This window comes from Pleurodeles waltl, chromosome 4_1 (genome assembly GCF_031143425.1).
Source record: "Pleurodeles waltl isolate 20211129_DDA chromosome 4_1, aPleWal1.hap1.20221129, whole genome shotgun sequence".
Classification (NCBI taxonomy): Eukaryota; Metazoa; Chordata; class Amphibia; order Caudata; family Salamandridae; genus Pleurodeles; species Pleurodeles waltl.
In genome coordinates, this window is record NC_090442.1 from 992,807,291 (window position 1) to 992,834,841 (window position 27,551).

General features: G+C 44.1%; 1 protein-coding gene across 2 annotated transcripts in view; it reads left to right on the forward strand.

Annotated features, from left to right (window-relative positions):
• LAMB1 (laminin subunit beta 1) overlaps positions 1-27,551 on the forward strand; it is a 728,031-nt gene that overhangs the window by 247,677 nt on the left and 452,803 nt on the right. For both annotated transcript variants that reach the window (XM_069229822.1, XM_069229821.1), the window contains 5 exons: positions 9,645-9,844; positions 17,509-17,629; positions 17,879-18,067; positions 19,864-20,043; positions 21,874-21,986. In XM_069229822.1, the coding sequence (XP_069085923.1) occupies positions 9,645-9,844; positions 17,509-17,629; positions 17,879-18,067; positions 19,864-20,043; positions 21,874-21,986 (803 nt within the window). The remainder of the gene's footprint in view (positions 1-9,644; positions 9,845-17,508; positions 17,630-17,878; positions 18,068-19,863; positions 20,044-21,873; positions 21,987-27,551) is intronic.

Consider the following 27,551-nt stretch of genomic DNA (forward strand, 5'->3'; position numbering starts at 1 on the left):
CCCCTTTGAAAGAGTGGGTGTGGACATAGTTGGTCCACTGGAACCTCCCACAGCCTCAGGAAATATGTACATCCTAGTAGTAGTGGATCATGCTACTAGGTATCCTGAAGCTATTCCCCTTAGGTCGACTACTGCCCCTGCAGTAGCCAAGGCCCTCATAGGTATCTTTACCAGAGTGGGTTTCCCTAAGGAGGTGGTGTCTGACAGAGGTACCAACTTCATGTCAGCATACCTAAAACACATGTGGAATGAGTGTGGAGTGACTTACAAATTCACTACACCATACCATCCACAAACTAATGGCTTAGTTGAGAGATTCAACAAGACATTAAAAGGCATGATCATGGGGCTCCCAGAAAAACTCAAAAGGAGATGGGATGTCCTCTTGCCATGTCTGCTTTTTGCTTACAGAGAGGTGCCACAGAAGGGAGTAGGATTCTCACCCTTTGAACTTCTGTTTGGTCACCCTGTAAGGGGACCACTTGCTCTTGTTAAAGAAGGCTGGGAGAGACCTCTTCATGAGCCTAAACAAGACATAGTGGACTATGTACTTGGCCTTCGCTCTAGAATGGCAGAGTACATGGAAAAGGCAACCAAAAACCTTGAGGCCAGCCAACAGCTCCAGAAGTTTTGGTATGACCAAAAGGCTGCACTGGTTGAGTTCCAACCAGGGCAGAAAGTCTGGGTTCTGGAGCCTGTGGCTCCCAGGGCACTCCAGGACAAATGGAGTGGCCCTTACCCAGTGCTAGAAAGGAAGAGTCAGGTCACCTACCTGGTGGACCTGGGCACAAGCAGGAGCCCCAAGAGGGTGATCCATGTGAACCGCCTTAAGCTCTTCCATGACAGGGCTGATGTAAATCTGTTGATGGTAACAGATGAGGATCAGGAGGCAGAGAGTGAACCTCTCCCTGATCTTCTGTCATCAGACCCAAAAGATGGCACAGTAGATGGAGTGATCTACTCAGACACCCTCTCTGGCCAACAGCAAGCTGATTGTAGGAGAGTCCTACAACAGTTTCCTGAACTCTTCTCCCTAACCCCTGGTCAGACACACCTGTGTACCCATGATGTGGACACAGGAGACAGCATGCCTGTCAAAACAACATTTTTAGACAGTCTGACCATGTTAAGGAAAGCATCAAGGTGGAAGTCCACAAGATGCTGGAATTGGGAGTAATTGAGCGCTCTGACAGCACCTGGGCTAGCCCAGTGGTCTTAGTCCCCAAACCTCACACCAAAGATGGAAAGAAAGAGATGAGGTTTTGTGTGGACTACAGAGGGCTCAACTCTGTCACCAAGACAGATGCTCATCCAATTCCTAGAGCTGATGAGCTCATAGACAAATTAGGTGCTGCCAAATTCTTAAGTACCTTTGACTTGACAGCAGGGTACTGGCAAATAAAAATGGCACCTGGAGCAAAAGAGAAAACCGCATTCTCCACACCTGATGGGCATTATCAGTTTACTGTTATGCCCTTTGGTTTAAAGAATGCCCCTGCCACCTTCCAAAGGTTGGTGAATCAAGTCCTTGCTGGTTTGGAATCCTTTAGCACAGCTTATCTTGATGATATTGCTGTCTTTAGCTCCACCTGGCAGGATCTCCTGGTCCACCTGAAGAAGGTTTTGAAGGCTCTGCAATCTGCAGGCCTCTCTATCAAGGCATCCAAATGCCAGATAGGGCAGGGAACTGTGGTTTACTTGGGCCACCTAGTCGGTGGAGGCCAAGTTCAGCCACTCCAACCCAAGATCCAGACTATTCTGGACTGGTAGCTCCAAAAACCCAGACTCAAGTCAGGGCATTCCTTGGCTTGACTGGGTATTACAGGAGGTTTGTGAAGGGATATGGATCCATTGTGACAGCCCTCACTGAACTCACCTCCAAGAAAATGCCCAAGAAAGTGAACTGGACTGTGGAATGCCAACAGGCCTTTGACACCCTGAAACAAGCAATGTGCTCAGCACCAGTTCTAAAAGCTCCAGATTTTTCTAAGCAGTTCATTGTGCAGACAGATGCCTCTGAACATGGGATAGGGGCAGTTTTGTCCCAAACAAATGATGATGGCCTTGACCAGCCTGTTGCTTTCATTAGCAGGAGGTTACTCCCCAGGGAGCAGCGTTGGAGTGCCATTGAGAGGGAGGCCTTTGCTGTGGTTTGGTCCCTGAAGAAGCTGAGACCATACCTCTTTGGGACTCACTTCCTAGTTCAAACTGACCACAGACCTCTCAAATGGCTGATGCAAATGAAAGGTGAAAATCCTAAACTGTTGAGGTGGTCCATCTCCCTACAGGGAATGGACTTTATAGTGGAACACAGACCTGGGACTGCCCATGCCAATGCAGATGGCCTTTCCAGGTTCTTCCACTTAGAAAATGAAGACTCTCTTGGGAAAGGTTAGTCTCATCCTCTTTCGTTTGGGGGGGGGTTGTGTAAGGAAATGCCTCCTTGGCATGGTTGCCCCCTGACTTTTTGCCTTTGCTGATGCTATGTTTACAATTGAAAGTGTGCTGAGGCCTGCTAACCAGGCCCCAGCACCAGTGTTCTTTCCCTAACCTGTACTTTTGTATCCACAATTGGCAGACCCTGGCATCCAGATAAGTCCCTTGTAACTGGTACTTCTAGTACCAAGGGCCCTGATGCCAAGGAAGGTCTCTAAGGGCTGCAGCATGTCTTATGCCACCCTGGATACCTCTCACTCAGCACAGACACACTGCTGGCCAGCTTGTGTGTGCTAGTGAGGACAAAACGAGTAAGTCGACATGGCACTCCCCTCAGGGTGCCATGCCAGCCTCTCACTGCCTATGCAGTATAGGTAAGACACCCCTCTAGCAGGCCTTACAGCCCTAAGGCAGGGTGCACTATACCATAGGTGAGGGTACCAGTGCATGAGCACTGTGCCCCTACAGTGTCTAAGCAAAACCTTAGACATTGTAAGTGCAGGGTAGCCATAAGAGTATATGGTCTGGGAGTCTGTTTTACACGAACTCCACAGCACCATAATGGCTACACTGAAAACTGGGAAGTTTGGTATCAAACTTCTCAGCACAATAAATGCACACTGATGCCAGTGTACATTTTATTGCAAAATACACCCCAGAGGGCACCTTAGAGGTGCCCCCTGAAACTTAACCGACTATCTGTGTAGGCTGACTAGTTCCAGCAGCCTGCCACACTAGAGACATGTTGCTGGCCCCATGGGGAGAGTGCCTTTGTCACTCTGAGGCCAGTAACAAAGCCTGCACTGGGTGGAGATGCTAACACCTCCCCCAGGCAGGAGCTGTAACACCTGGCGGTGAGCCTCAAAGGCTCACCCCTTTGTCACAGCACCGCAGGACACTCCAGCTAGTGGAGTTGCCCGCCCCCTCCGGCCCCGGCCCCCACTTTTGGCGGCAAGGCCGGAGAAAATAATGAGAATAACAAGGAGGAGTCACTGGCCAGTCAGGACAGCCCCTAAGGTGTCCTGAGCTGAGGTGACTCTAACTTTTAGAAATCCTCCATCTTGCAGATGGAGGATTCCCCCAATAGGGTTAGGATTGTGACCCCCTCCCCTTGGGAGGAGGCACAAAGAGGGTGTACCCACCCTCAGGGCTAGTAGCCATTGGCTACTAACCCCCCAGACCTAAACACGCCCTTAAATTTAGTATTTAAGGGCTACCCTGAACCCTAGAAAATTAGATTCCTGCAACAACAAGAAGGACTGCCCAGCTGAAAACCCCTGCAGAGGAAGACCAGAAGACAACAACTGCCTTGGCTCCAGAAACTCACCGGCCTGTCTCCTGCCTTCCAAAGAACTCTGCTCCAGCGACGCCTTCCAAAGGGACCAGCGACCTCTGAATCCTCTGAGGACTGCCCTGCTTCGACGACGACAAGAAACTCCCGAGGACAGCGGACCTGCTCCAAAAAGACTGCAACTTTGTTTCAAGAAGCAGCTTTAAAGAACCCTGCAACTCCCCGCAAGAAGCGTGAGACTTGCAACACTGCACCCGGCGACCCCGACTCGGCTGGTGGAGGACCAACACCTCAGGGAGGACCCCCGGACTACTCTACGACTGTGAGTACCAAAACCTGTCCCCCCTGAGCCCCCACAGCGCCGCCTGCAGAGGGAATCCCGAGGCTTCCCCTGACCGCGACTCTCTGAAACCTAAGTCCCGACGCCTGGAAAAGACCCTGCACCCGCAGCCCCCAGGACCTGAAGGACCGGACTTTCACTGCAGAAGTGACCCCCAGGAGTCCCTCTCCCTTGCCCAAGTGGAGGTTTCCCCGAGGAGGCCCCCCCTTGCCTGCCTGCAGCCCTGAAGAGATCCCTTGATCTCTCATTGACTTACATTGCGAACCCGACGCTTGTTCTAACACTGCACCCGGCCGCCCCCGCGCCGCTGAGGGTGAAATTTCTGTGTGGGCTTGTGTCCCCCCCCCGGTGCCCTACAAAACCCCCCTGGTCTGCCCTCCGAAGACGCGGGTACTTACCTGCAAGCAGACCGGAACCGGGGCACCCCTTTCTCTCCATTGAAGCCTATGCGTTTTGGGCACCACTTTGAACTCTGCACCTGACCGGCCCTGAGCTGCTGGTGTGGTAACTTTGGGGTTGCTCTGAACCCCCAACGGTGGGCTACCTTGGACCAAGAACTGAACCCCGTAAGTGTCTTACTTACCTGGTAAAACTAACAAAAACTTACCTCCCCCAGGAACTGTGAAAATTGCACTGTCCACTTTTAAAATAGCTATTTGTGAATAACTTGAAAAGTATACATGCAATTGAAATGATTCAAAGTTCCTAATGTACTTACCTGCAATACCTTTCAAACAAGATATTACATGTTAAATTTGAACCTGTGGTTCTTAAAATAAACTAAGAAAATATATTTTTCTATAACAAAACCTATTGGCTGGATTTGTCTCTGAGTGTGTGTACCTCATTTATTGTCTATGTGTATGTACAACAAATGCTTAACACTACTCCTTGGATAAGCCTACTGCTCGACCACACTACCACAAAATAGAGCATTAGTATTATCTATTTTTACCACTATTTTACCTCTAAGGGGAACCCTTGGACTCTGTGCATGCTATTCCTTACTTTGAAATAGCACATACAGAGCCAACTTCCTACAGATGGCTACAGTGCAGTGAAGAAACCCCACTGCTGAATACTTGGCCATATCCAGTTGTATACACTAGACTGGTACAAGAGCTGCTTAAAAAACAGCAAGCAGCTCCTTAAAGAATGTATGAGTTTGACCTGTTAATCCCGTGGTAAACTATTTGATTTGTAGATTGTTGGGCCTGGTTGCTCAAAAAGGCCTGCCTTTCTCAACCAATCTATTGCTACATTCTGTAGGATTCCATTTTTTATGCCATGTTGCCTTTGATTTTTTTTTTGTTTTTTTTGTGGTTTATGGATAGCCAGTATTTTTTTTTTCTCTCTTGGGATATTGGACCTGCTAACCACGTTGTAAGCTCCAAGTGACCATTCCTAAACAGGGAAACAGTTTTTACTGTTTAATTGGCATAGTTGCTGGATATGTAAATTGTCTGTAAAGTGGACACAAATGGAGCAGGGCATCAGACTCAGATGTATCATGCATTTTTGCAGTGGCAAACGACCCGATCGGGCCTTTTTCCCCTTCAAAAATGCATTTCACTATGTATGAATTCTAATTTGCGATTCAGTAACTTGTTGGAATTGCGACTACATAACGATTTGGTATTAGGAAAGGGTGTGCTATGGCCGTCCCTTCCTAAAACCGAATCGCAGCAGTATGCAGGAATGTTTTGTGACCAAAATGCAGTCGCAAAACATTTGCATTTTGCCATTCACAAACTGGAAGGAGTGCCAAAGGGACCTCTTCCTCTTTGTGAATACATGCGAAAACCTTTTTTAAGAGCGAGGAAGGGTCCCATGGACCACTGCCTACTCATAAAAAGAAAACTTTTTTTATTTTTTAAACACATTGCGTTTTCCTTTAAAGAAAACGGTCTGCAATAAAAAAATAAAATAAAAAGTTGCTTTTATTTAAAAGCAATCCCAGACCTCGTGGTCTGCTGAGCTCAGCAGGCCACCATCCCTGTGACTTTAACATTTCTTAATGGGTCGCAAATTGCCTCATGAATATTAATGAGGTAGGTCACTTTGCGTCCCATTAGGAAACGCAAAATGAAACTCCATGAGTTTCATACATTTGAATAGTGATTCCCTGTAAAGAAATGGCTCCCTGTTGCAGTTACCCCCCACTTTTTGCCTGATACTGATGCTGACTTGACTGAGAAGAGTGCTGGGACCCTGCTAACCAGGCCCCAGCACCAGTGTTCCTTCACCTAAAATGTACTTTTGTATCCACAATTGGCAGACCCTGGCATCCAGATAAGTCCCTTGTAACTGGTACTTCTAGTACCAAGGGCCCTGATGCCAAGGAAGGTCTCTAAGGGCTGCAGCATGTCTTATGCCACCCTGGAGACCTCTCACTCAGCACAGACACACTGCTTGCCAGCTTGTGTGTGCTAGTGAGGACAAAACGAGTAAGTCGACATGGCACTCCCCTCAGGGTGCCATGCCAGCCTCTCACTGCCTATGCAGTATAGGTAAGACACCCCTCTAGCAGGCCTTACAGCCCTAAGGCAGGGTGCACTATACCATAGGTGAGGGTACCAGTGCATGAGCATGGTACCCCTACAGTGTCTAAACAAAAACCTTAGACATTGTAAGTGCAGGGTAGCCATAAGAGTATATGGTCTGGGAGTTTGTCAAACACGAACTCCACAGCACCATAATGGCTACACTGAAAACTGGGAAGTTTGGTATCAAACTTCTCAGCACAATAAATGCACACTGATGCCAGTGTACATTTTATTGTAAAATACACCCCAGAGGGCACCTTAGAGGTGCCCCCGGAAACTTAACCGACTATCTGTGTAGGCTGACTAGTTTTAGTAGCCTGCCACAAAGCGAGACATGTTGCTGGCCCCATGGGGAGAGTGCCTTTGTCACTCTGAGGCCAGTAACAAAGCCTGCACTGGGTGGAGATGCTAACACCTCCCCCAGGCAGGAATTGTCACACCTGGCGGTGAGCCTCAAAGGCTCACCTCCTTTGTGCCAACCCAGCAGGACACTCCAGCTAGTGGAGTTGCCTGCCCCCTCCGGCCAGGCCCCACTTTTGGCGGCAAGGCCGGAGAAAATAATGAGAAAAACAAGGAGGAGTCACTGGCCAGTCAGGACAGCCCCTAAGGTGTCCTGAGCTGAAGTGACTCTAACTTTTAGAAATCCTCCATCTTGCAGATGGAGGATTCCCCCAATAGGGTTAGGATTGTGACCCCCTCCCCTTGGGAGGAGGCACAAAGAGGGTGTACCCACCCTCGGGGCTAGTAGCCATTGGCTACTAACCCCCCAGACCTAAACACGCCCTTAAATTTAGTATTTAAGGGCTACCCTGAACCCTAGAAAATTAGATTCCTGCAACTACAAGAAGAAGGACTGCCTAGCTGAAAACCCCTGCAGCGGAAGACCAGAAGACGACAACTGCCTTGGCTCCAGAAACTCACCGGCCTGTCTCCTGCCTTCCAAAGATCCTGCTCCAGCGACGCCTTCCAAAGGGACCAGCGACCTCGACATCCTCTGAGGACTGCCCCTGCTTCAAAAAGACAAGAAACTCCCGAGGACAGCGGTCCTGCTCCAAGAAAAGCTGCAACTTTGTTTCCAGCAGCTTTAAAGATCCCTGCAAGCTCCCCGCAAGAAGCGGGAGACTTGCAACACTGCACCCGGCGACCCCGACTACTCTGATACTGTGAGTACCAAAACCTGTCCCCCCTGAGCCCCCACAGCGCCGCCTGCAGAGGGAATCCCGAGGCTTCCCCTGACCGCGACTCTTTGAATCCTAAGTCCCGACGCCTGGGAGAGACCCTGCACCCGCAGCCCCCAGGACCTGAAGGACCGGACTTTCACTGGAGAAGTGACCCCCGAGGAACCCCCCCCTTGCCTGCCTGCAGCGCTGAAGAGATCCCGAGATCTCTCATAGACTAACATTGCGAACCCGACGCTTGTTTCTACACTGCACCCGGCCGCCCCCGCGCCGCTGAGGGTGAAATTTCTGTGTGGGCTTGTGTCCCCCCCGGTGCCCTACAAAACCCCCCTGGTCTGCCCTCCGAAGACGCGGGTACTTACCTGCAAGCAGACCGGAACCGGGGCACCCCCTTCTCTCCATTCTAGCCTGTGTTTTGGGCACCACTTTGAACTCTGCATCTGACCGGCCCTGAGCTGCTGGTGTGGTGACTTTGGGGTTGCTCTGAACCCCCAACGGTGGGCTACCTTGGACCAAGAACTAAGCCCTGTAAGTGTCTTACTTACCTGGTTAACCTAACAAATACTTACCTCCCCTAGGAACTGTGAAAATTGCACTAAGTGTCCACTTTTAAAACAGCTATTTGTGAATAACTCGAAAAGTATACATGCAATTTTGATGATTTGAAGTTCCTAAAGTACTTACCTGCAATACCTTTCGAATGAGATATTACATGTAGAATTTGAACCTGTGGTTCTTAAAATAAACTAAGAAAAGATATTTTTTCTATATAAAAACCTATTGGCTGGATTTGTCTCTGAGTGTGTGTACCTCATTTATTGTCTATGTGTATGTACAACAAATGCTTAACACTACTCCTTGGATAAGCCTACTGCTCGACCACACTACCACAAAATAGAGCATTAGTATTATCTCTTTTTACCACTATTTTACCTCTAAGGGGAACCCTTGGACTCTGTGCATGCTATTCCTTACTTTGAAATAGCACATACAGAGCCAACTTCCTACATTCCCTAATTGCGATTCGCAGGGAATCGCAATTTAAAAAAAATACAACTAGCTATTAGTTTTGTGGGCATTTCCAGCACAGTTGGTTGCATATTACCACTGCAATGGAACAAATATGTCTTGTTGAGACTTACTGCTTTTGCATTTTGAACCTATGTTTAACCAACAAATTGCATTCTGTGTGTATGTATCGGGCAACTTTTTTTTAAACTGGAAAATTTGTGGCAATTTTCTTTATTTACGATTTCTATAGCCAACCTACACATTATTGCTTGCTAAAGCAACAACTGTTTTGAATGGTGTCAATATTTGTCTTGCTCACCCCTACAAAAAAAACGAGGTTTCTGAGAGCCAAACTTAATTTTGTATGAAAAATAAAGCATTACATTTGCTAACTGAAAGAATACAATTTGTGACCATTCAAATTAATATTTGTTAGAAAAGGATTAGTTATCATTCGGTAGAACCAGATACCTGATGGTCTCAGTACACAACATCTGCTCTTGCGTTTCTGCAATAACTTTGAGTGCAATGTGGTATTTCTAATGTAGAAACATTTTCAAAGCCCTATTTCTGGAATATAAAGCATTTAAAAGGAGCTAAACTAATAAACGCAAGTTTGAAATTAGAGGCAAAGACACCGATTTACGAGCTTCCAAATGTCTGCACTTGAAGATTATAGAAATAAAGAGCACAAGCATTCCAAATGGTGTATGACTGGAAGGATTGCTTTGGCTCTTTCCAACTAAATTTCTCGGATAAAACTTAAATATGTTTGCACTGGAATTAAATGTATGTTAGTGTGAAAAAATGCACGAGTAATTTACCTGTTTTTACCTCCTCAGATCTATTGAAAATCACTAACTTGAGAATCAAGTTTACAAAATTGCACACCCTGGGAGATGACCTCTTGGATTCCCGCCTAGAGATCAAAGAGAAATACTACTACGCCATTTATGATATGGTGGTTCGTGGTAACTGCTTCTGTTATGGCCATGCCAGTGAATGCGCACCTGTGAATGGATACGCTGACGTGGAAGGCATGGTAAATGATCTCTCTATTCCACATTTTGAAATTGTATTTGTAATCCCATTTACATAGCATGTATAGGTACTGAAGAGTTTTGTGATGGGCTACGTGCTGCTCCTGAACCCAAGGTTGGTAGTTCATGGTTATTAGTTATAGTTAGTTATTGGGAGGAGTCTTGTGTTCTTAGGACTCCATTCCATTCATTCATTCTGGTGTCCTTGTGCTAGCATACCTTAAGAGGAGTTAGGTGTGTTTATCAGTGGGGCGAGGGGGTTATGTGAGTTTATGCACATGGTTGTTGGGGTTAGTAGATTAGATGACTTTGAAGATGTTAGCTAATGATAGATTGCAGGGTTATGACTTTAAACGAAGGAGAGTTTCTGACCTTTGATATGATTTGTGGGCAATTTTCTGAAATATATTATAGAACATACATATGACTATGAGAAGGTTGAGTTGAGAGAGGGACTGGTGCGGAGGATAGAAAGAGATTGCCATTTGAAAGAAAAAAGGAGTGGTGACAATCAGAGGTTTTACGTAAAGATCATTTTTCATACTGAATTTAGAAATAATGAGGTTTCTTAGGATTCAAGACTGTAGAAGAATCAACATAATTTGTATGTAAAGACAGTGATATATTAGGTACTTCTGATTTTTAGAATCCGGCGAACAGCCTATCTACTCCATGCTCCTGCTAGACCACTGGTCCAGCAAAATCAGTTGATCAGCACAGGGGTTGTAAAGCATAAAGCAATAGCTGGATGCATATACTAGGAAATATCAAACGCTTTTGGCTGTGCTCGGAGGAAACAGTAACCTTATCATAAGAAAGAGAAGATATATGTGCAAATAGTGCTAATAATGGTAAGGAGATTCTGTAACTGCTGAGTGGATTTCTGAGGAAGTTCATCCTCCTGTGTGGATCATGATAATAATTATGAAAGCAGGATCATTTGGATGCCCCTTGGTTGTAGCACATACAACTTACCCAGAGAGCAGAACTTTATTACCTTCATTACTGTTGTGGAGATCCAGAGACCTATATGAGGCGACGATGACTGGGCTCCCTTTAGAAATTAAATGAAGTCCTGGTTAGCAAGGGGTTGCGTAATAAATGTCCTGAAGCACCACTCGCTAGTGAGTTGTAAAGGGAGGGTTGGACTACAGTAAGGTCCAGTCTTTTGTCTTTCTAGATCATAGGCGAAAACAGGGACCTCACACCTCTTTGTGCATGCACCAGGCTGGAGACTGGCCTGCTGTGAGGGACATCACTACACAGACTTTGTCTGGCGAACAGACAGGAAAGGACATTTACATACCACCAACAACTACAGTGTTTTTTTAGGTGTTAATTTGCTCAAAGGCTCATTGAGCCTTTCTATAACGATATCGGAAATGCTAATTACTTCCCTTCATGGGTCCTAGGCAGGTCTTCTAAATTAATTCACCATGTTATCCCCTTGCGGTTTCTACTGGTGATTTGTTTTCATGAACTATTTACATAATAACAGCTTCCAAATAGCGCCTGCGACTAACGTCCTGCTGACTTGTTCTGCTCTAAATAACACTTCGTTTCTTACCTTGTTCTGTGGCAGTATGCATATCTTTATGGACAGTAAAGGGGAAAATATGCAAAGCTGGCAAAATAAAGCCTGCATTTCACAGAAGCATTCAGCAAATAAGGAGCAACCTGTATTTTCTACCTTAGTGAAGGGGTGTAAAACTTCACATAACTTTAAAGCATCTTCTAGCTTGGGCTGAAGATTATTTCTGCGCTTATGGTGCAGTGTGTTGAGGTGGTTAAATTATACTATTTGAACTTAGCAGCCCTTCCCACATACATGTTCTGCAAAGGTTTACCAAAGTGATTAGCATTCACAGAGGGGGTGGACACCTAAACATTTGTTGTTGGCTTATGATGTCTGGGTAGTGCCATGTGCCCAACTTAACAGCTCTCAAACTAAGCACTAGAGCACAACTCCTGTGCAATATGAACTTGTGGAACTGAACTGAAAAACAACTAGGACATAGAATCCTCGTACCAATCACAGGCAAGAAGGCAACACATGAGAACCCCCTAAATAAAATGAATGCTCAACAGTTGGCACAGCCTCTAGTTTGACATATCCCCTTAATATGAGGTTGACGTTTTCCTGGTCCTGGTTTTTAAGCTAGCAGCCCACACATACTGGGACTTAGTTTCATTTTTCAGATTTTAAACCTGTTTCATTTGAAATTCTATAAAGTGGTAATGTGTGGTCTTTTGTAATTGTCAAGGTATTTCTCAAGACCTTGGCCTTTTAGTGACTGTTCCACGCTTGTGTAGTTTAGACATTCAGTGGAATGCAGTGAAATAAGGAGATGCTTGGAATGCACTTCTATGAAGTAATGTATATTTTGGAGCTAACACTTAGCTTACGGGACTCGTATAACAGGTTGCACACTTCGTTGCACCTATATGTAGTCTACCTTCCTGGTTGCACATTGACATGTATTATAACAGAACATCTCCCTGCTCTTTAGGTTTCTAAAAAAACAGACCTAAACAGTATAGCATGCCAAAAATGGCAGTGTAATGATGCATAGGAGTTCCTCATCTCTAAAAGCGCTGCTTGATACGGCTTAGATGTGTTTGTAGTACCACACTAATAGCCTCAAAATTAACTGTGTCACATGCTCTCAGGTTAGAAGTCACGATTTCACATTGTTGAAGCTTTGTAGTTCAAGAAGAACAAGTACAAAGCAATTCTTTAAGAGGCCATCCAGAACACCAAATGGACTTTAGTAGTGAAAAGAACTAGAGAATATGAGCCCACATTCTGACTAGGGTCCAGCAGGTTTTCTGTTTAGATGCTGGCCCTGCAGCCTCTTATGCTGCTCTTTGTTGGTGGTTGGAGATGGAATGAATGATGCTTGGGCCTGGCTCCCTCTCACCTTAGTTTGTAACAGGACATGTCTGAAAGCCTTGGCCAGGTTATGGGTATACTGCTGGCCACAGCACCCACTTACAGTCTACCTATAACCCACACACCATTTATAATGGCATTTCAAAGAACATATGACCAAAAAGACAGTATACCATTTTAGCCTGACGGTACTCCCTTTCACCACTCCATTTGAGGAAAATCTCAAGCTACAAGAGCAAAGTTCCTGATAGTTAAGGTAGAAGGTAAAGTTCTCATCCTGGACCACACCCTGCCTAAATGAGGCTCTAATGCATGTTGATGTTCAAACTATGAAAATCTTGGAGAGACTCTTAAAAATGCAGCCCTGCCTACCAAGTGTGTATGCCCCTAATTAGCATTTCCAAAGGTGTCTTTACTTACTGTAACCCATTTTCTGTGAGGTAACAAATGTGGGTGGAAGTTATAAAAATTCCTGTTTTGCAACATCAAGACTCTTCTACATTCACCTGCTGTCCGGAAGTCCCCTAACTAGTGATTTAGTCTGGACGTTTTAGGCAAAAAAAAAATTTCCTACTTGGTTAGTGTCAACATAGGCAGAGTCTGGGTATGACCTCTACCGTAAGCCCACAAAGTCCCATGACATGACTGATGTTGAGTAGTTAGGTGCATTGAGAGCACTTTCAAGGAAGCCACTGAAGGCTCCTCAAGATTACTCAAGGGAATGCTGAAAACTTTGAAGGACATCTGATTTTGACTCAAGATTAAGATTTTTGGGGGGATTTTTCAGGAAGTACTTCGATATGGTCAGAGAATGACTATTAATATAATAAGGGTCCCGGAAGTTACCTAATGCCATTCTAGCGTATGAGCACTGGTGTTTCCTAAAGCCATTTTAGAGTGTGAGCATGCTGTTAAATTCCCCCAGTCTGCCAGAGGAAGTTCACCCTTCACGAAGAATATCCAGTATTTGTTTTGTCTGCAGAGGGACCAACAGCCTGAGGGCCAAGACTCTAGTACACAGACAAGGTTTTACTTGCCAACTCAGCAGCAACAGATATGGCAGAGCTTTCATGACCTCAAAAGCAGAAGAGAAATACGTGATCAGTGGGTGGGATCTAATGATGATGATGATGTCAAGATTGAGGAGGCTTAGGGAGAACACCTGGACCTCTAGGAAACTCTTCAAAAGTTCTGCTCCTATAAAAGGTTTCTGAGAATGCAGTGCCCCAAAACAAAAAAAAACAGGTACCATCAAAAGACAAGACATCTCAGCTGCCGCTTAAGATGCTGAAGCCAAACCTTCTAGCAAAAAAATCAAGCACAATAAAATTTAGCCCTTTATTGCCTTAAGAAGGATGCAGTGAAAGGAACTCAAAATCCCCCCCATTCCTACCTACAAAGAAGAGCCACCAGTAAGAATCTGTCGAATGACTTTGGCTCTGAGGATGATCAAAAGGAGAATGAAACATTGGCACCACTAAGGTGGAAAAGTCTCATAGTCATAAATGGCTATGCCATCCTCATTGTTGATATTTCTTGTAAAGCTTGCAAATACCAAGCGGTGCATTGGCTCTAGAACTGCAGATACAAGAAAGAGGATACAGAGAAATGGAGCCCGACTGCTAAATCTAACAGAAGAATTAAGAAGAGGAAAGCAACCATGTTTTAAGAAGCTTTCTAAAACCGAACTGATTAGACTGACTTGTTAATTAAAAGGTAGCTTATTCCAGATTAGAGATGAGATATGAAAAAAGCCTCTACCTTCCCAGCATCACTTTCTAAATCTCATAACATTAAGAGACCTAGAAGATGATGAACTGAGAGATTTTCTTGGAATATACCAAGTACAGCGTTTTACAAAATAGGCTGGACTTTTGCCAAGTAGGAATTACTATACGTAGAGCTTTGAACACAACTCTTTTTCATACAGGAAGCCAATGCATCTCCTGCAATGCATCGGCCACTGATAAAAAAAAAAGTTGGACTTTTTTTTCAAGAGTGGTGCCGCTGCATTTTGTACACTCTTCAGTTTATTTAAAGAGTGCTTCTGAATGCCCAGATATAAGGCATTATAATAGCCCAACATTGATAAAAATGTGCCGTTTCATCCATGTCGTCACTGATTGACACCAGAAGGTCTATGTCATCAGCATAAGCCCTTGGCGTAAAGCCAAATGAGCAAATCAGCACAGTCAAAGATGACATATAAATGTTAAAAAGTGTAGGGCTGAACGAAGAGCCCTGGGGAGCACCACAAGGAAGCAAAAAACATGAGATAAAAAACACTTAAGACCCACAGACACCCCAGGAAGTTTAGTTAGATATTGACTTGGATGAGGAAGAATTTGTCCATACACACCAGGACATGGGGAAAGTTAGGTTTAAGTCACTTGAAGATGATTAGATAATATAGACGACCATACAAAAACTTTTAAGAAACAGACTGCCACTCAAGAAGTGATTGACACACATACGTCTAAACTCTCACCTTCATATGATCTCGGGTGGTAAAAAGAGCAGCAAAGGCTTTTAGGGTGCAGATGGAGGTGGAAAAGGAGGATACCAGCTCATTTTAAATACTTTTTTCCTTCTGCATAGGAAATACCAATGCTCGCCTATGCTTCCAAGTATACTGCAACAAGGAAGGGCGGTTTTTAGTAAACCAGCATGCCCCTTGATTGTTATGCCACAAATTGAGTGGTATAAGGCACACTCATAAGATCCTAAATATTTACGTTCTCATATGGCAACCGTCTTGCTCATTATGTATACAACCAGAAAGGGATCAATATCACTGGATTCCAAGGGAGCCCCTTCAGACAAGCTCAGTAAGAAACTGGATGCAGTGGGGAGGAAGATGTAAAGAAAGAGCTACCCAAAGGTGTATCACAAACTGATGTGCTCTCCAAAATAGGCATTCCTATCAGAAGTGAGAACACATGAAAGATCTTCTATCCCACCTTCCAGAAGAAATATCAGAAGGGAGCAAAAGCATTTGTAGAGGAGGGGCAATAATATCACAATTTGGGTTTATAATCTGCTCTAGACTCCTCAGCTACAGCAAGAAGACAGTAACATGTACTATGCCAAGAAGACGTGTGTGGCAAAGCATCTGCTATCACTAGTGTCTATGAAAAAGTCAAATCCAAAGTCGATGGGGGCCCAACTTGTTTTCAGGAACTCCGATTTAGAGTGTTGGAGGCTCAGACAGGAAAGAGCAGGGAATAACACCCTATACTCCAGACACAGGAATGGTTTTTCAACACCCATCTCTGACCGCAAACACAAGACCCCGTCCCCTTTTCTCATGACAGGAAAGGACAGAGGCAACACCACTGGTGGAGCTACCCCTAGTCAGTGATTCACCAATTTACTTCCCAGCACACACAACACCTGTAGGGGGAAGATCAATGACTTCCTAAGCACCTTGGAGTCCATTAACACCAGACAAATGGCTGCTCAACATTATAAGACATGTATATTGTATAGAATTCCTGAAGCCACCACCCCCCATGCCACCAAAAAGAACAAACCTACCAAAAGGATTACGAACAGGTACTACACCTGGAAGTACACCAAATGCTACAAATAAAAAGAAATAGAGAGAGTTCCCTAAGAGGAGATAAACCCAGGGGTCCACGAAGTTTAGTTTCTGGTTCAAAGTAAGACCCGATTCTACAGCCATTACTGGACCTACATTAATAATTGTTTTGCAGCTTGATGTTCTGCTACACTTACATGCAGCCCTCCTGGCTCCACATTTAGGGAACTTTGTGGAAGGGAGACAAAGGCAAAGAAAAACAAAAGAATCCACAGTGGTGGTAAACAAAGCAGGCATTGTTTGCTTATGGTCAATGTCCTATTCAAGCTCCGCCGATGTCCGCATCCACCAAAGTAGGAAAAAGATTTGTACTCTAACACGTCCGGATCCAACAAACAGATAGTGGTATTATGCACAGAATGAGATCTTGAAAATCTTCAATTTGAGGTATGCTGTGTTGTTTAAGGAATGTGTTACAGACTCGCAGGTCTTCCTTTCAAGTGTTTGATTTCTTTTCACTGAACTCCCTTGTTGGATAATACGTTGGTTGTACATAGGACAGAAGAACAGTTCTTTGACGCCTTTTTTGACTTCACCTCCTTGGACCAACTTAATTCTTAATTCCCTTCACTTCTCACCTCCCTCTTTCCTTCCACACCATCTGCCTCCCCCTTATCACCCTCACCCAGATCAGTGTCCATTCTGAAGCTGTCACTGGAAGTTCAGCAAAGTGTTCTGTATTCAGTGATGACACAATACGCTAAGTTACTGACAACTGTTTGGGGTTTCAGATCAGATGCATCTAGATTCCTTCTGGAATTCCAAAGAAATAGACCTTTTAGAATTCTGCATGGTCAATTACCAAAGACAAACACAACAAAAAGGAAGCACGCGGCGCATTTCTGATATTACAGCTATTATACACAACCAGATTCTAACATTTTAGAATCCATCCTTAAAACAAAAGTAAGAGGCATCTGACCACATTAGAGTTGCAAGGCCAGTCTTATGGCACAGGGCACCCTACATAAATTCATCTAATGTAACCCCGGACACCACAGGGTAAGTAAGATGCTGACAAGTCGGGGGATATAAAGAAAAATGTTTTGACATTTTGAAATGAGTTAAACAGTACAGCAATGTGTGCATATGTATTTCCTGCTAGATGAGGTAATGATTATTTTATAAAAAGATATTTCATTTTATTATCCTCTACTTCTGTTTTAATCAAGGTACATGGACACTGCATGTGCAGACACCATACCCAAGGTTTGAATTGTGAGCAGTGTATGGACTTTTACCATGATATGCCTTGGAGGCCAGCTGAAGGACGCAGTAGTAACGCTTGTAAAAGTAAGTTGAAGCCCCCTAACATGTTGTTGGTCTGTATTACTCATTCAGTTAAAAAACTGAAATGTGTTAGATCTGACCTGTTGATTTTTGAAGACCACTGTCTCCATTTGCCCTGTTTGAAGAAACTTGGCATTACTTTAATTACCTGTTTACCCGTTCTGGTGGACTTCCTGAAATACTTCAGAATCTTACAGCATGCAGATCAGGACTTACAAGGTAATTAATTAACCAACCTTTTTTTCTTGATAGAATGCAACTGCAACAATCATGCCGTCAAATGCCACTTTGATATGGCTGTTTACATATCGACGGGAAATAAGAGTGGTGGCGTTTGTGATGAATGCCAACATAACACAATGGGGCACAACTGTGAAAAGTGCAAACCCTTCTACTATCAGAACCCAGATAAAGATATTCGTGATCCTAACATCTGTGAACGTAAGTATATTTTCACCCCAGTTAAAAACAAGGGACGCCACTTACATTCATTATTCTTTTTCATATCCAAAGCCAATCTAGTACTTGAGAGTTAAACAAGCATATTGGGAGCCCTGTGAATCTAGAGTGGTGTGCTGTGTTAAATATATTTTGCCAACAGACATTCTCGGTTCAATTTACAGACATTTTTGCACATGATGGAAAAGCAAGGTATGTAAAAAAAGAAAGTAATCTGTGTCCTCCAAGACCGAGCCCAATTCAGATACTAGTTGGTGCGCATGACTCACTGCCAGAAAATCCACCAGATGGCTGGGTTTTTATTAGTCACATTCTAGTTTGAAACATTAAAGTACTGAGGAATGGATTTGGAGGTGAAGCATGAAAAATATAATAGCTTTTTGGGTGTTCACAAACATTTTTAGTGGCTTTTTGTACCATAATTGAGCACCTAACTTAATTTTGAGTGTTTGTGCGATTAGACAAACCCAATCCAGTCTTTAAAATTGTCTATTCTGGAAAATGGGACCAGGATAGTGCCTGTAGGTATGTAATTGTGGGTCTGCGCTCTTTTGAGATTGTGGTAGCTCAAGGGGATGCCGATTTTTGGATTGCAGTTTGCACTCCTGATGGCTGTAGTTATGTAATAGACTTGTTAGCTTTCATTGAGCAACTGCATGACTGAATAACTATTCCACCATTTGTGAGTAGGGCGGCATTTCGAATAGAACCCCTTGGTCATAGGCTACCAAAGGTATGTGTCTGTAGATGCTACTATGCAATCAGCTCTTCTACTGTTCGAGGGAAATGTTCTCTTTTTGGGAGCTAACAAAGCAAATCCCAGTATGAAACTAAAACAGGAAAGGAGGAGAGCTTGCTTTACAGCAGGAGGGAACCTTGCTTTCATTTCTAGATCAGTCACTGCCCATGTTTTATGTACAGTTATAGAGGAGGGAAAAGTGCTGAACAATTGTTTTGGAGACGGGTCTGAAGACAAGGTCAGAGAAATTCGAGTCCGATAAGAAGCAGGATGATTAGAGTGGTCTATGAGAAAGTTGTATGCACTTATATTTTCTTTCCAAGAACATATTGTATGTGGGCCTAACAAGTGTCTTGTTTGAACTTCAGTGTGGCTGTTGCATTCAGTACCACAAGAAAGTGATCCAGGAGTTAAGTCAAATGAGCCATGTGCTTTAATCTCCTGGGACTCACAGTGGGATTATAGGTGTGCCTGTCTTTTGTTGACTTGAAGCAGAATGTAGCCACAGTAAAAACTATGAGAGAATGAGCTGGTCATTCAGCTATGTCAGTTGTTGTGAACCTCGTGTGACCATAGACAGTGGGTAGATTTGCTTATAGCCACATTTTCTGGGCAGTCATTGGGCTCTATGTTCAGGCATATCCTGAGTGTCTACATGTTTATTAAGATACCAATGCAAGCTGTGTGGTGCGGAGACAGGTGGATGGTAAAGTTAGTCTGCCGAACAAAGAACGGCTGATAGATCAGCAAGAGAGGTGCAGCAAGCGCTCGTGGTAAACTTACATCTTATAGACTGTGTTTTTGGATTGGACAGTCTTGGCCCTGGAGGCTCATTGTACCTATGACCACCACTCACTTCCTGCATTGTGCAAAGGGAGAGCACAATGATCTTCCTTGTTCAGTAAAAATGTATGTGACTGTTGCATCCATTTGAACCAAACAACTCACAGTAAATTGTGAATGTCTGCCGTCACATTTTGTAAATACCTGTTTCCACACTTGATGATGGGCAAGTACATAATATTTGTATTTTTTGTAGGGTGTGACTGTGATCCTTCTGGTTCCCTGAATGGAGGAATTTGTGATGGTTATTCTGACTTTTCTGTTGGTCTGATTGCTGGACAGTGCCGTTGTAAATATAATGTGGAAGGAGAGCGCTGTGACCAATGCAGGGAAGGGTTCTACGAACTGAGCGCTGACAACCCACATGGATGTCAATGTAAGTACAATGTATATTTGTTTTGAGTATTGCAAGGCAGATTAAAATATTTTTATTAAGTGCATCATTTGTATTGTTGTAATTTAATCTAAAAAAGAAAAGCTGTACAGTCTTAAATAAGCAGTAGTGTGACAAAATCTAAGATGGGTGAGAGAACTGTTTCTGAGACAGTAAGCATAAATAGATATTTATAGATTGGGCCAGACTTGTGAGATCTTACACAGCTCTACTCATGAATGTGAGAAGAGCGACTATGCAGTAATTAGAGGGAATAGTGGGGTTTGCTATGGTGTCTTTAACTTAAGGAAGGGACACAGGTGACATTGTTTGCTTGGCAATGGTTCTCATAAAGCAAATAAATGAGTCAAAGGTGATGCTGGATGGTTATTGCACCATGAACAAAGGGTTGTAAAGGGAAGGGTGATATGAAAGTCAAGAGGTTGACATGAGTAGAAAAAGACGTGCCAATACAACATAGCTGGCTATGGATAGCTTGTTATTCCAGAGAGAATGAACTGGCTAAAAGCTTTATTAGTGTGAGTTTTGTAAGAGGTTAGAAGAAGAGTATATTTAGTTAGATGCTGGGGTAGTAAAGACAGCATTTGAGTGTTTCGAAGTCTAGAGATTACATCTGGTTGAGGGCTGAGGTGATGTAGTTACCGCTTTTATAGAGTAGGGCCTTCAAACATGGTGGTTTTTTCAATTTTGTAGATATGAGGCATGCAGAAAAAGATGGATGAAGGCATCCATGGCTGAGAGGGGGCTGGTGGATGTGAAGTTTTGGTTAGCATAGAAAACATTTAAAGTGGAGAGGTTGGCTCTGTGGATTGATTTTAAAGAGTCTGCTAGGGATTGTTCAAGAAGGTGAGATAAGAGGGGGCAGATCTATGAAAAACCAGGGATAAGGCAGTGAGATGTGGTAAACTGTGACTATGGCACAGAGATGGGCATGCGGATGAGGGGGAAATTGCAAGGCATGGGATCAAGTGCTGGAAGGGAGTGGCAGGAGGTGGTGGAGAAGAGTAAAATATTCAGAGGTTTGCTATTGGAATGAATGGTCAAAGAGTGGGTGCTCCTAAGTGTGTAGTTCAAAAGCAGCACATTACGTCAGTAGCTTTTGAGAATTATTATTTTTGTTAAAGTTGAAATCAATGGCCATTATGAAAGATGATAGAGGATTGATAATAGACAACCATAGGTGAGATCAACAAAGAGCATGTGGTAACATGCAGGCGATGAAGATGATGTACTCAAATTAATTTCGGGAGGGAAACCTTAGGAGATCTGGGGTTCTTTGCCAAAACACCAACCCTGACTTTCCAGCAAGCACAAGTTTTGAAAAGTAATTTAGCGGAGTCCAAGTTTACTATAAGACAGAGCAAGGTAGAGGGAATTTGTCCAACTGAGTGGAATAGAGGATGAATATGAAGTGGTTGCATACCCGGATTGTGCTATAGAAGGGAGAAGAAGTTGGGGTTCTGCAAGAGTAGGGATGGTGCTGAAACAGTATTGAATTTCAATGGCTGCTTCCTGGTTGGCCTGGCAGCTAGAGGTAGACCAGGAATAATGTTGGAAGGGTTATTTAGAAGTATGGTATCAAGGGGCATGGAAGGAGTTGTCGCAGAAAGAATTCAATGTCCTGTGGATAGCAGAAAACAAATTACTTGGAAGTAGTATGTCTTTCATATGCATGTATCTTGAAAAGGAGCATACCCTAAAATAAAAGGATATGTACCTAGAATTAGTCGTTGTATATATTAAAAACCATTGTATGGCATAATAAGTAGAATCATTTATGACCTAATAATGCCTTTTCTCTGCCTTTGTAAGCTTGCGAGTGCAATCCCTTGGGAACAGCTCCTGGGGGGAATCCATGTGATTCAGAAAGTGGAAACTGCTTCTGCAAACGTCTTGTTACAGGAAAACACTGTGACCATTGCCTGGTTAGTAACCTTGTTCAAGTATTACAATGATTTACTTACGTTCTTTCTTATTCTGTAACTATGCATGAACAAATGTTACCTTTAACCTATACACTGTAGAAATAATTTGAATTATTGAGAGCGCGGAATTGCCATCCAGTACAGTCTTTTACTGTTGGCTGTGGAGCGCTTTCCCACAGACCAGATTTTGTTCAGCAGTATCTTGTGTGTGTTCTGATCATTATGAATATTGCTTAAGAGGACTGGAAGCCCTTTTTTATAGAACATTGGCGACTGTGTTATGTTTTTTGTTAGTCTGAACCATTTCTGTAGTGCCTTTTGTTAGTTTTGTCAGAGTAAGTGAAAGGTGACTCTTGCAGCACCGTAGGAATGTGATTTTCCATTTCATGGCAAGTAGGGTTAAACTGAGTAGTGGTGTGGAGTACAGGAGGTCACATTGCTGGTTTTGTAGAAAAGCTGAATGTATCTAATGCTAAACATGTACTGTTGCTTAAAGGTGGTGAAAAATGTTCAGTTAATTTGTTTATTGAATCAATCAAGTAAAACGATGCCCTCTGTGTAACCTAAGCACTGTATTATTTGCTTGGCTTCAAGTGCTAATGTAGTCTGCAAGTTCGGACTGCTGTAGCATGCATCCCAGTGAGGGATTGCTCCTCTATCAAGTACTCGCAGGATGTTGTGCATGTTCTGGGTGCTTAGTATTGTTCAAGACTATTTCCCTATTACCTAAATTGCATTTTCATGCTGCATGAAAGTGTCGGATTATCTTTTGAGCATGTTCTTGCAAGTTGTGAATGAGAGTTGTTTACTGTCTACCTGTATTCAACATAGCCCTTTCATGCTGTGATAATTTTTTTAGTATATCTAGTTGTCTTTATGGTGTGTTCAGTGGAGATGCAGACAAGATGGGTTTTGCTAGAGCTTTCTGGCATATGGTGTACTACTTTCATTACCTAATGTTCGATTGTCAGAGGCTGTCTTAGTTACAGTATGTTCACATGTGTTTTGACCTGGAAGATACCCCCATTGTTTGTTTTGGCTCGAACATGAGATTAATAAAGGCATACAGAATTTACAAATTGATAGACTTTATGTGATCCTCTTATGAGACCCGGGTGGATAATGGAAAAGGTCGCACATCTTTCTACCCATATAAAAATACATGCGTTACCTCCTTTACATGGGATTAGTTGTCTAGAATTTCGCTATGGTATGTGTTTTGCACAACGGCAACTTGAAAAAATTCACTTTGCATTATGGCTTGTCATCTTTCCTGTTCAGGCCTGCACTGTGACTGTGATGCCAAACTTCATTTGATTGGTGGCCTGACTAATTCAGAGTGAGGCTAACAATAGTGAATTGGAGGTGTGAATCAGTGACAAGTCAGATTGCTCCAGTTTGGTTCTGTAACAGCCTATGGTTTTCCTGTTTTCAAGCAAACATGCTGTCCATGGGTGGTGATGACATGCTTCAAGATAATTTGAGAGAATTAGGCCAGAAGTGTGAAAATCAGAAGTGTGTAACCATGAGCAAACGGTGGCATGTCAGCTGATGTCTGGATTTTAGGAATCTGGATCCTATTTTATGAATTGCCTTTAGCATTATGCTTAGTTTCCTGAATGCTGTTCTAAAAAAATTATAGGTAAAGTAGTGGATGTAATGTGGGGTGATGTGATTTCATGTTTCAATGAAAAATAAAAGTCTGGCAGCTGACTTTTGTGCATGCTTAAGCCATGTATATCACTGTTATTGTTTTTATAGAGCACAACCTACCATTAGTGTGACATTGCTGGATGCAAAGACTATGTAGAAGCTGTTGTGCAAGACTTATAAAGGGGCAGTGTGTGTCGAAGTTTAGAAGGGACGGAAGTAACATTTAACAACTTAACAACATTGTTTGGTCCATCACGGAGAGGTTAGCACCCAAGTAGATGTGAAGATTCTTTGCTGTTTAAGAGGAAGTCACAGTTTGGTCTGCCTTTGTGGACCACGGACAGGGAGGTGGGATATTGGGTGATACAACCATGGTTTGTTAAATAACATGGTCTGCAGGCAACTTCAAATGTAGTTATTGCTTCCGTTAGCAATATTTAAAAAGTACAATATAACTGCACATTTAGTCCTCCGTGGAGCAAAGGAGGTCCCAATCTTATTTTATTCCACAAGTTCACAAACATCTTCCTGAATATTGTTTTTCAGCTCTTTAGTTTGACTGAAGACAGTGGGTGTGTCTGAACTAGGGCATTCAAGTATGCTCTGCTGTGCTCTGAGCTCAAAGAAAACTGAAATAAAGCTTCTACTTGAAAAGGGGTTACGTCATGTTCTTAACACAACTTAGCAAGCAGAGGTCTGCGTTTGAGTTTCCACCTTAGCTTAGCGTTCAATTTCAGAATGTAACTGTAGGAAGTTGGCTCTGTATGTGCTATTTCAAAGTAAGGAATAGCATGCACAGAGTCCAAGGGTTCCCGTTAGAGGTAAGATAGTGGCAAAAAGAGATAATACTAATGCTCTATTTTGTGGTAGTGTGGTCGAGCAGTAGGCTTATCAAAGGAGTAGTGTTAAGCATTTGTTGTACATACACACACGCAATAAATGAGGAACACACACTCAGAGACAAATCCAGGCTGTACGGAAATGCCTCCTTGGCATGGTTACCCCCTGACTTTTTGCCTTTGCTGATGCTATGTTTTGAATTGAAAGTGTGCTGAGGTCTGCTAACCAGGCCCCAGCACCAGTGTTCTTTCCCTAACCTGTACTTTTGATTCCACAATTGGCACACCCTGGCATCCAGATAAGTCCCTTGTAACTGGTACCTCTGGTACCAAGGGCCCTGATGCCAGGGAAGGTCTCTAAGGGCTGCAGCATATATTATGCCACCCTAGAGACCCCTCACTCAGCACAGACACACTGCTTACCAGCTTGTGTGTGCTAGTGAGAACAAAATGAGTAAGTCGACATGGCACTCCCCTCAGGGTGCCATGCCAGCCTCTCACTGCCTATGCAGTATAGGTAAGACACCCCTCTAGCAGGCCTTACAGCCCTAAGGCAGGGTGCACTACACCATAGGTGAGGGTACCAGTGCATGAGCACTGTGCCCCTACAGTGTCTAAGCAAAACCTTAGACATTGTAAGTACAGGGTAGCCATAAGAGTATATGGTCTGGGAGTCTGTTTTACAGGAACTCCACAGCACCATAATGGCTACACTGAAAACTGGGAAGTTTGGTATCAAACTTCTCAGCACAATAAATGCACACTGATGCCAGTGTACATTTTATTGTAAAACACACCACAGAGGGCACCTTAGAGGTGCCCCCTGAAACTTAACCGACTATCTGTGTAGGCTGACTGGTTCCAGCAGCCTGCCACACTAGAGACATGTTGCTGGCCCCATGGGGAGAGTGCCTTTGTCACTCTGAGGCCAGTAACAAAGCCTGCACTGGGTGGAGATGCTAACACCTCCCCCAGGCAGGAGCTGTAACACCTGGCGGTGAGCCTCAAAGGCTCACCCCTTTGTCACAGCACCGCAGGACACTCCAGCTTAGTGGAGTTGCCCGCCCCCTCCGGCCACGGACCCCACTTTTGGCGGCAAGGCTGGAGGAAACAAAGAAAGCAACAAGGAGGAGTCACTGGCCAGTCAGGACAGCCCCTAAGGTGTCCTGAGCTGAAGTGACTCTAACTTTTAGAAATCCTCCATCTTGCAGATGGAGGATTCCCCCAATAGGATTAGGGATGTGACCCCCTCCCCTTGGGAGGAGGCACAAAGAGGGTGTACTCACCCTCAGGGCTAGTAGCCATTGGCTACTAACCCCCCAGACCTAAACACGCCCTTAAATTTAGTATTTAAGGGCTCTCCCTGAACCTAGAAACTAGATTCCTGCAACTTACCTGAAGAAGAAGGACTGCTGAGCTGAAAAACCCCTGCAGAGGAAGAACCGAAGACACCAACTGCTTTGGCTCCAGACTTACCGGCCTGTCTCCTGCCTTCCAAAGAAACCTGCTCCAGCGACGCTTTCCAAAGGACCAGCGACCTCTGAATCCTCTGAGGACTGCCCAGCTTCAAGAAAGACTAGAAACTCCCGAGGACAGCGGCACTGCTCAAAGAGAACTGCAACTTTGTTACAAGGAGCAGATTTAAAGACCCCTGCAACTCCCCGCAAGAAGCGTGAGACTTGCAACACTGCACCCGGCGACCCCGACTCGACTGGTGGAGAACAACCAACTCAGGGAGGACCCTCCGGCGACTCTACGACTGTGAGTAACCAAAGTTGTCCCCCCTGAGCCCCCACAGCGACGCCTGCAGAGGGAATCCCCAGGCTCCCCCTGACCGCGACTGTCTGAACTCCATTTCCCGACGGCTGGAAAAGACCCTGCACCCACAGCCCCCAGCCCCTAAAGAAACGGAACTTCTGTGCAGGAGTGACCCCCAGGAGGCCCTCTCCCTTGCCCAGGTGGTGGCTACCCCGAGGAGCCCCCCCCCTTGCCTGCCTGCATCGCTGAAGAGACCCCTTGGTCTCCCATTGAAAACTGAAGGAAACCCGACGCGTGTTTGCACACTGCACCCGGCCTTCCCCGCACTGCTGAGGGTGTACTTTCTGTGCTACTTTGTGTCCCCCCCGGTGCCCTACAAAACCCCCCTGGTCTGCCCTCCGAAGACGCGGGTATTTACCTGCTGGCAGACTGGAACCGGGACACCCCCTTCTCTCCATTGTAGCCTATGTGTTTTGGGCACCTCTTTGACCTTTGCACCTGACCGGCCCTGAACTGCTGGTGTGATAACTTTGGGGTTGCTCTGAACCCCCAACGGTGGGCTACCTTGGACCAAAATCTCAAATCTGTAAGTGACTTATTTACTTGTAAAAACTAACAATAACTTACCTCCCCCAGGAACTGTGAAAATTGCACTAAGTGTCCACTTTTAAAACAGCTTATTGTGTTTTATGTGAAAAGTATACATGCTAAAGTAATGATTCAAAGTTCCTAGAGTACTTACCTGCAATACCTTTCAAAAGAGCTATTACATGTAAAATTTGAACCTGTGGTTCTTAAAATAAACTAAGAAAATATATTTTTCTATAACAAAACCTATTGGCTGGATTTGTCTCTGAGTGTGTGTACCTCATTTATTGTCTATGTGTATGTACAACAAATGCTTAACACTACTCCTTTGATAAGCCTACTGCTCGACCACACTACCACAAAATAGAGCATTAGTATTATCTCTTTTTGCCACTATCTTACCTCTATGGGGAACCCTTGGACTCTGTGCATGCTATTCCTTACTTTGAAATAGCACATACAGAGCCAACTTCCTACACAGGCCAATAGGTTTTGTTATAGAAAAATATATTTTCTTAGTTTATTTTAAGATCCACAGGTTCAAATTCTACATGTAATATCTCATTTGAAAGGTATTGCAGGTAAGTACTTTAGGAACTTTGAATAATCACAGTAGCATATATACTTTTTACATAAAACACAATAAGCTGTTTTAAAAGTGGACACAGTGCAATTTTCACAGTTCCTGGGGGAGGTAAAGTATTGTTAGTTCTTGCAGGTAAGTAAA